Below are 8824 nucleotides of genomic sequence, written 5' to 3' on the forward strand. Positions count from 1 at the left end.
GTTTTACTCTGAACAAATTATTATCTATTAAGAAATAATAATTTTGATGTTTTTGAAAGAGTACAATTTGGCAGTTATTTTATCTGGCTATCGTTCACCTCGACTAAGCATATTTATTTATTTTTATAAAAAGTTTCAATTACAATTCGGAAATGATAAGAAAGAAGACGTCTATTTAGATTATTCTATTCTTGTGTTGATTCTCTATTTATTATAACCTCACAAAAATTTCAATAATGTTAAATCGCATGACCAACTAGGCTATCAGGATTTTCCTACTAACCTATTTCTTTAAAAGATTGTTCACGTGTAGCATCGGCCTGTGACAACTACATGTCAGTGATATGCACAAATTGAAAACACTAAGTTTTTAGAATTAGATAGTATAAAATATAATAAACAAAATTCAAAATTCGAAAAAAGGACTCTTTACTAATCAGGTATATTACAACCTTGTCATTTATTTTCACAATTTGGCGGCAACTAACGTTTCAGCGCCTTTATAGATGAACATGCTAAATGTTCCATTTATTGTTTCCGATTTTTGTTGCGGTCTCAGGGCTACATCTCATAGTCCAACGGACAAAGAAAAAAAAGGATTGTCCCCTTATTTGGTTATACAGACCAGCATGAAATAATTGTTCGTAAAGAACAAATTAGTAATTGCTATTATTAATATTATGGTATGCCGCTCTGCTGAGCGGTACAACTGCATCTACAAGCCTGTTATTTTGGAAAACGAACCAAACGAACAACTGAGTGTTTGCCAAAAGCTGGAGTGGAGCAGTTGTGTCATCCTCCTTACAGACCTGATCATGTACCAACGAGACTTACATTTATTCTCGGAACCCAGTTTACACACGTCGAAGAATCTGCGTTTGCATACGAAAAAACCGAAAAAGAACTTCCCTCAATAATTTAACAGAATGTAACGACGCATTGATCGCCAAGAGCAATATTTTTAAAAACAATAAGTTATTTAACCGTAGATATTTAGATTAATAATTGGTATTCTAAAAACTTTTAGTGTGATTGTAAAACTCCTTCGTAAGCATGGATTCGGAAACGGATTGTACAAACAGAATTGTAGCCTACTTTATTGGTAGTAATTAAGCTCATAGCTTTATTTAAATCCACCATTACATGAAATCTTAAATTAACAGTAGCACAGTTAGATAAAAAAATATTTTGACAAATATTTATTCCTAAGTTAAAAAATAGCAAATAACATGTACGAGAGCATAATTTGACTTTCACAACTTCCATATTTACGTTCAGAACACGGATGTTAGTTTGTCTATAAATTCTATATTTAAATGAATCACTACATCCCTCGGTATGGCGTATAACACGAGAATGACTTCACCGTTTTAATTCATATTTCTTTGTAAGTTTCATAATACTTACATGAGTTTGTTGTGGTTTAAAAATTATAAAATTGGGCCGAAACTTAAAAAAGGTCAATATATAATTACTATTGAAACTGAGCATTTAACCAGAACTTTTTGAATTTGACAGTTGACGTGCTGCAAATTTTTAGTCTTTTGGCAGCTGCATCGATCAGTATTTATTATTATTATCCATCACAAAACAATTCATTTATTGATCAATGATCACTATGAAAATATGTTACATGTAACTTTTATTTTGTTTTGGAATGCAAGTCTATTAACTTCTGTTATATATAAAATTTAAAACAACTATATCATACACATTACAGTATTTGCCCCTATCAACTACGACAAATGTCTTTATTTCGGGAACTTTGCATATGTTCATGGATACAAACACGAAGATGAAGACTACGGTGAAGACCACGTAATTATTAAGAATTCTAAGAAGAACCCCGACTTTGTTTAGTAAAAACATTTTCAGAACCTGGGTGTTATTTCATGGTTTATATATGATTGATATAACATTTTAAAAAAGATGACTAAGAAAATAAAGCATAATATTGAAAATTTACATTTATACTATATTTACTAGAGTTAAAACCAAAAAATACGTATAATGGTTCTTTAGTTATAAACACGTAAGGATGTGTTCACATGAAGGCAAAAGTCAGTCTACGTCTTTAAAAAAACATAGCTTGCGTTGTTTTGTAACCTAAGAAAACACCCTACGCATATAATCAATGTTCAGCACAACAAACAATTTTGATTAGTTTTTTGAAAGATATTGTTCGCCTATTCTTTTTGGTGATGAGATTTAAGTTACAACAAAATAGAATCAATAAAAATGAAATTGAAACATTTGCCAACCTTACTCATTACCTTATAAATAAGGAGAGTTTGAAATGGGACAATTACTGCATCAAGGTGTTTCAGTCTAGAATGGATCATCTTGTAACAAAAAGGTGATAGTAGTGCAGATTAAAAAGTGAAGACTATGACGGTTAAACTATTATGGATAATTTTATTATTAGCATGGAAAACCAAGGAATCGATGATATGGTTCGGTTATACATTCATTTAACCATTGGTTTTTCATCAAGAAATGTTTGATTCATGGCGAGTGGAATTCCTGAGACTAAGCCAATGTTTTTTATCGACAGGTAATATTAAATTAACGAAAAATACTTTTATCATTAAAACTTTATTTATCATACAGCTTCATGTTAATTGGGTTTATTTTTATCAAATTATATTTAAAAAACTATGTTTTTTTTTCTTATACAGTATCAAAGAAGTTTAAATGTCACAAGAGATCTATATCCGTGGTGTATGATTGTCATATCTAACTACAATGTTTGTTACTAGGAAGAAATAAAAAGTACAAAAATTTTGAATTCCATGTCACAATTCTTCAAAAACAAAGTAAATTTGAAACATGGCAAAATTATAAAATGTTTTAATTTAAAAAAAACTATTTAAGAAATGTTATTATTTATCATATAAAGAGTGTTTATCAGCAATTACTAAATTGTTTAACAATCTATTCATGATTACAAAATATAATACACTAACCATAAAGCTTTTATTATACATAAAATAACACCATAGTTTCTTAAGACAGTTTTTAATTAACACACACATGTCCATAGTCTATTTACGTTCACCACTTGTTATATATTAAAACTGGATTATATTTTATAATTTTATTTTTAATCTATCTGGAATTTTAATATTAATTCTTTGAATTTTTTGAATTGAACTTAGAACTGCTTATCAGTCTAAGTCATAAACATGGGCTAGGTGACTGACATATGCCCCAGCCGTTTATAGTCTATTTTATCAAGCTGCACCAAAGGTCTCAATTGATCAGCAAATGCACGCATATCTTCACCAATTGCATCTTGGCCTTGTGGTGCTAGGACCTGAAAATAAAGTGTCAACATTTTATAAACAGAAAAATGTTCCTTTGCTTTATGCCTAAAAATATGGAGAGTAAATATGCAAGTATATAGGGAGTTGTAATAAACTATTTTTAAACATTTTATAGTAACTATTATAAATGTATACTTGATCCACAAGCCCCAAGAGTTTTATTAAAGAATAAATTGTAAAGGTGTATAATATAGTAGTACCAAAACCACTTTAGAAAGCCTTATCAAAACCAGCCTCAGAAAAATGCAGACAGGTATGGATTTTTTGGCACGTTAAATTTCAATTTGGTCAAATTTTCAGTTGATGCACTACCCATTTTAAACTTGTTTCTACTGTGTACCCTGTAGTCTCCTACAAAATTTTGGCAGCATTTGCATCTTTTATATTGAACAATTTTCTGTCTAATTACCCTTTTCATTAATTTTTTTGCACTTGGAAAAGGAAAATCTTGACACTACAAGATAATACAAGATCCATCTATGTTTATTTATATTATGTGCGGTGAGTGAGCTATGAATTTTGCTGGTGGCTGATACTCCAACGCATCTTACCAGATACTTACTTAAGAGATAGCACAGTGGTTCCAGTACTTCTAAATTAAATCTGAATATATACAATAAATATGAATAAAAACAAGTTTTACTTACAGATAATTCAACTAGGTAGCTTTGTGAGATTGGTTCTGGAGACATTGAACTTTGAGATATTTTAAAAACCTTTGACACTGTAATCTTCATACGGCCTTTTCTGAACATGTAACCTGAAATTGAACACATGATATTATAATTAGTATGATAAATAAATAAACAAAGTTATTTTTAGTACAATTTCCCTTAGAAATTAAAATGCAATCTCTAATGTGGGTAGTAGTTAAAGAGAAATTAAATTTACATTTGCTTTTAACTTTATATTTTAATAGTATTAAATAATATAAGTACACTATTCATTGAACAGTAAAAGACATAGCTTATCAGCAATAAAAATGCCTTTTTTGCAAATTATAGGCTCTTTCTATAAATTAAAAGTTATTTACACCATTGCATTTTTGCATACTTCACTTAGCTTCCTGGCCATAAGTAAAATTATAATGTTACCAGATGGCAAACAAACTATTAATTACCTAAATTACGTATTAATTACCTTTTACACTATATTCAAACTCTATTCGACAACCAAGTTCATTAAGAAATTCAATTAGCATTCCACTACAAGCAATATCTAAACTAGAACGGACAACGGTGGGTCTGCTTTTATCACCGAGATCTGGTTGGCCTATGTAACGGAGTTGATATGGCATATCCCGAGCATCCAGTGCCTTTCGCACTCGCAACATTAGAGGTGCAGCCTGAAACATAAGTGTCATATTACATTAATGAGAAAAATATGTTAGAACACTGTATTTAAGTTTCATTTGCTAAGACGATGCCAATATCAAATATTTTTTGACTAATTTTATTAATACAAAATAATTATTCTCCACATTACATCTTGTTCACATCTTAATAAAGGTTCTATCAAAATATTAATAAAGGAAAAACCTTGAAGGCTAAAATTTGTCGGTAAAATATACCTGTTGATTTGGATCTCGTAAACTAAAGCAAACTTCTTGATCGTCGAAAGTTTCAGTTCCTGCATCTACATTGTCACAAAGCCCACGAAGTCGATGAAGGAGAACTTCTACCGCTGAATCCAAGACAGATCCCTATTATATAATACAAAATTAATAATCACTTAAAACAGACATAGACTCAATAAAACTTTTGTTATAAAAATTACCTGTAATAAATATTCTTGGTTAGGTATAATATTAGCCTTTAGAGCTTGTGATAAACTATCTGTTGCGGTAATAGGTGCTACGTTCGCAGCAGACATGGTAAAATAAATCTATTTAGTTTCATCAATAAAAAGAAAGGGTTGAATACACCGATGTTGAATAAACTTTTGAACTTCAAACGCTTAATATTTGTAAGGTACGATTAGTGGCTTAATGAACATAAACAAAGAACACTTTTGACAACATTGACAATGACTTCAAAGCAAAATAATTTTATTTCTCTATTGGCTTTGGTATATGATATAAAAATGTCCACCTTATGCATTATATAATAACGATCTTCTTAAAACTTTAATTAAAAAGAGTACGCGAATAATAAAATATTTATTATTATTTGTAAACTAAACTGAGCCTTTAAGTTTTGAAAAAAAAACATGCAGATTAAAAAATGAGCTTTTTTGGTCTTTGGGTCTGATAGTATAAAATTATTTAGACGACCATAAACTAAAAACATATGTAATCTAATTTTTGACATTAGGCCTTTTGTATTTGGTTGTGTTAGTAGCAAAACATTTACTGTTTTGTATGAAAGTTTAATAATTATTACTTTACTATGACTGGTCACGTTTCTATTAGACTGGCTTCAGAGCGAGTCAATCACTGTGTCGCCGCCGGTAATGAATTGCCCCGCTTTTATACACCTGGAGAGGTTATTTCTGGCATGCAAGATTTTATGCGGTAAAACACACAGTATTCAAACAGTTGCGAATTAATTTGATTGTGCAAAGTTAACGAGTTGATGTTTCAGCGGCCATGGTACTTATACAGAAGATGACAATCTGAAATCATCGGTAGCAGGTGTAATGCAAAAAGTAAACAAGTTGGTGTGCATCAGGCCTTTAAAAAGTCGCTACGTGGGTGAAATCGGTGATGTCGTTGTGGGTCGGGTGCTAGAAGTGCAACAGCGACGTTGGAAAGTACAGACGAACTCTCGTTTGGACTCGATTCTTCAATTGTCATCAGTTAATCTTCCTGGAGGAGAACTGGTGTGTATAACGATTTTTATTATAATTATTTTAAATTTAACATAGATTCGCACCAGCTGTCGTGGTGAACGTAGCAATATAGCAACCTCTACAATAAAATTTTGAAAATTTGGATATAGAATTGTTTCATTTTATTGATACTGGACCATAACTAAACTTTGAGATAGACCTACTGTATGTTATACACAAAGCTGACAATGAAACACATTCCATGTAATAATAAATCAAACCTTTATGAATATTTCAATAAAACATCTTAAATTATTCTTGTGCTTTAGTACTTATCACAAATTATTAATGTATAACACATTTTTTTTCATTCGAAATGAAATGATAAAATTATATAAATAATAATATTATGAAATTATTACAATACACTTAAATAGATTATTGATAATGTGTAAAGTGAGTATAATTTAAAAAATATGGGATTTACACCCCATTTTAAAAATAATATAAGACCTTAATAATAACTTGGTACATGTTTTAAAATCTACTCTTTCCTTTTTATCTAAAATTATAAAATTATCTTAACAAAAGTAATTTACTCCTAGCTAAAAATAAAATTGTGTAAAAAAATTGTCATTCTACTTTAATTGTTTGTGTCATACTTATAAATAGTGAAAAACACCTGTTTAAAATGGATGGCTTTAATTTAAATTACTTTGTTATTGTTACATAAAAGGTTGTCAATCCATCTTCTTTCCATCTAAGATCTAATTCCACTACTAAAGTGCAGTATTATTTCTACACTATTTACAACCATGAATTGAGTATCTCTAGTAAATCTACACTGGTTTGTGCCGTTTGGTTTAGGTATAAATTATGACCATTAATGTTTCCAGCGACGCAGATCAGCTGAAGATGAACAGATGATGAGAAAATATTTGCAAGAAGGAGACCTTATCAGTGCGGAAGTTCAAAGTATATTTTCAGATGGCTCACTTTCCTTGCATACAAGAAGTATGAAATATGGCAAGGTTAGTAGACTACAGAATACTTGAAACGTCAACTGAGATTTGTTTCTCAAGCATTTGTGACAAAGATAATGGTACATTATTTATATGCTTTAATTTCTTTGAATGAAACTGATAAGAATTTATTTGCTTTTGCAGCTGCTACAAGGAACCCTAGTAAAGGTGTTTCCTTCTTTAATAAGACGAAGAAAAAATCATTTTCACAATTTGCCCTGTGGTGTGTCAGTAATCATTGGTAATAATGGCTACATATGGATAAGTCCGCAGTCAAACACAGATTTATTGATGGATGATAATGTGGAAGAAATTCAGAATGCAGAAAAGCAGGTAAGATTTTCAACAATTTTAAGTAGTTACTTGGGGTTGTTTTTTGATGTACAAATTAATTATTAATTCAGAAAGATTTAAACAGTTTTTCATGTATTTCCAACTGTCTTTATTAATAATGTTTAATAAAAAGTATGTATTTCAATTTAATATATTAAATGGACCAATTTTATTAGCTAAGTGACTATTCAGTACCATTTTTGTAAGAGCTCGTCATTTTGATAGTAATTACTCTATACTTTTTTATAATATGTTTAATTATTTTATATATATATATTCATTCAAGAGAAGATTATATATACATATTTTACACAACACTTAGTAAAATTTGCAGAGTTAGGTAATTTCAAAATTATTTTTATTCTAAAACTAAATGTAGCCTGTGATGTTCTTTCTTTTATTATTACTATAAACCTTAACTTTTCCCATTTTTTTCACAACCATGTCATGTCAGTGAGTAACCCTTCGGTAAATAACAATTATGAATAAGTTGAGTAAAAAATCTTATTTTTTACTGGGGTACTGCCATATCTATCCTATCTTCCTATTTCGCTTATATGTTGATTTATGTAACATACAGGATATCACAACTGCACACAAATAGTGAAAACAAACATTACAGAAAAATGTACACAGGTAGCCCTCATACAACACGGTTCCGCTATAGTGTTATGAAAAAACTGCAAATCCTTGGTATATAAAAAACTGTATGTACTTCAACTAATCACACTTGTAGCCAGAGCTTTATATATATGATAAGCCTGATGAGTATAAGGTACCCAAAGACATGTACCGGCATTTAAGACAGTTACCAACAGAGACTGTTTAAAAGACTCCCCGCACCCGTGGCCTTAGACTAATTTACGACCCTCGGAATTGCTTGGAGATGAATTCAGTTGTTCCTCTTATCGAGGGTGGTGTCCGCTGTAGGACATTGGGTTAACCCAGTCTTCATGGGAATATCCAATTGCTGCTTAATAATTAGGTAACGCCTAAAATAGTTCCAGTTAAAGATGCGTGTTTCCTCGAGGTGTCGGTCAGTTTTCCGTGTGGTTTTACCTATGTTATAATAATCAATTGTAACTTTAAGTTTTTTTTTCAGCCGGTAAGCATTTCAGATAGAGAGACTATGGCAAGGATTAAAAATTGTATAGCAGCGTTAGTTGCATCTAAAATGATGCTGGATGACACAAGCATTATGTTTGCATATGAAGAGAGTATGAATTATGAGAATGTGAAAGATCTTTTGGATCCAGAAGCTATGCTTGATATTGCATTTTTAACACAACATAGAATAAATAACGTGACGGTTGAGTAGATTGAGGAGACCCTGTTTGTTTTATTTAGACTCCATTTTTTATTATAGCCCACTAT

General features: G+C 30.4%; 2 protein-coding genes across 2 annotated transcripts; one reads left to right on the forward strand and one right to left on the reverse strand.

Moving 5' to 3' along the window:
• Positions 1 to 2623: 2623 nt before the first annotated feature.
• On the reverse strand, positions 2624 to 5326 carry MED18 (mediator complex subunit 18). Its single transcript, XM_068772394.1, has 5 exons — positions 5103 to 5326; positions 4897 to 5028; positions 4467 to 4671; positions 3974 to 4086; positions 2624 to 3316 (listed from the first exon to the last, which is right to left on the reverse strand). The coding sequence occupies exons 1-5, from the start codon at positions 5196 to 5198 to the stop codon at positions 3191 to 3193; spliced, it is 672 nt and encodes a 223-aa protein (XP_068628495.1). The 5' UTR covers positions 5199 to 5326; the 3' UTR covers positions 2624 to 3190.
• Positions 5327 to 5647: 321 nt separating this feature from the next.
• On the forward strand, positions 5648 to 8769 carry Rrp4 (exosome complex component Rrp4). Its single transcript, XM_068772393.1, has 5 exons — positions 5648 to 5838; positions 5909 to 6146; positions 6992 to 7126; positions 7262 to 7450; positions 8553 to 8769. Exons 1-5 carry the CDS (start codon positions 5714 to 5716, stop codon positions 8766 to 8768), a joined length of 903 nt encoding a protein of 300 aa, XP_068628494.1. The 5' UTR covers positions 5648 to 5713; the 3' UTR covers position 8769.
• The last annotated feature ends 55 nt before the right edge of the window (positions 8770 to 8824 follow it).

The sequence above is a fragment of the Battus philenor genome, unplaced genomic scaffold (assembly GCF_028537555.1).
Source record: "Battus philenor isolate CCGP_79_NKW_IND1 unplaced genomic scaffold, ilBatPhil1.0.hap1 SCAF_5, whole genome shotgun sequence".
In the NCBI taxonomy this organism is placed as follows: domain Eukaryota; kingdom Metazoa; phylum Arthropoda; class Insecta; order Lepidoptera; family Papilionidae; genus Battus; species Battus philenor.

Bases quoted from the DNA above. Each gene is read 5' to 3' on its own strand.
- Rrp4 (XM_068772393.1), top strand. From the start codon at position 5,714: ATGACTGGTCACGTTTCTATTAGACTGGCTTCAGAGCGAGTCAATCAC. The intron at 6,147-6,991 runs GTGTGTATAACG...TAATGTTTCCAG, and splicing joins ATCTTCCTGGAGGAGAACTG to CGACGCAGATCAGCTGAAGA. The intron at 7,127-7,261 runs GTTAGTAGACTA...TTGCTTTTGCAG, and splicing joins GAAGTATGAAATATGGCAAG to CTGCTACAAGGAACCCTAGT.
- MED18 (XM_068772394.1), bottom strand. From the start codon at position 5,198: ATGTCTGCTGCGAACGTAGCACCTATTACCGCAACAGATAGTTTATCA. The intron at 5,029-5,102 runs GTAATTTTTATA...ATTATATAATAG, and splicing joins ACCAAGAATATTTATTACAG to GGATCTGTCTTGGATTCAGC. The intron at 4,087-4,466 runs GTAATTAATACG...GTTCAATTTCAG, and splicing joins GTTTGAATATAGTGTAAAAG to GTTACATGTTCAGAAAAGGC.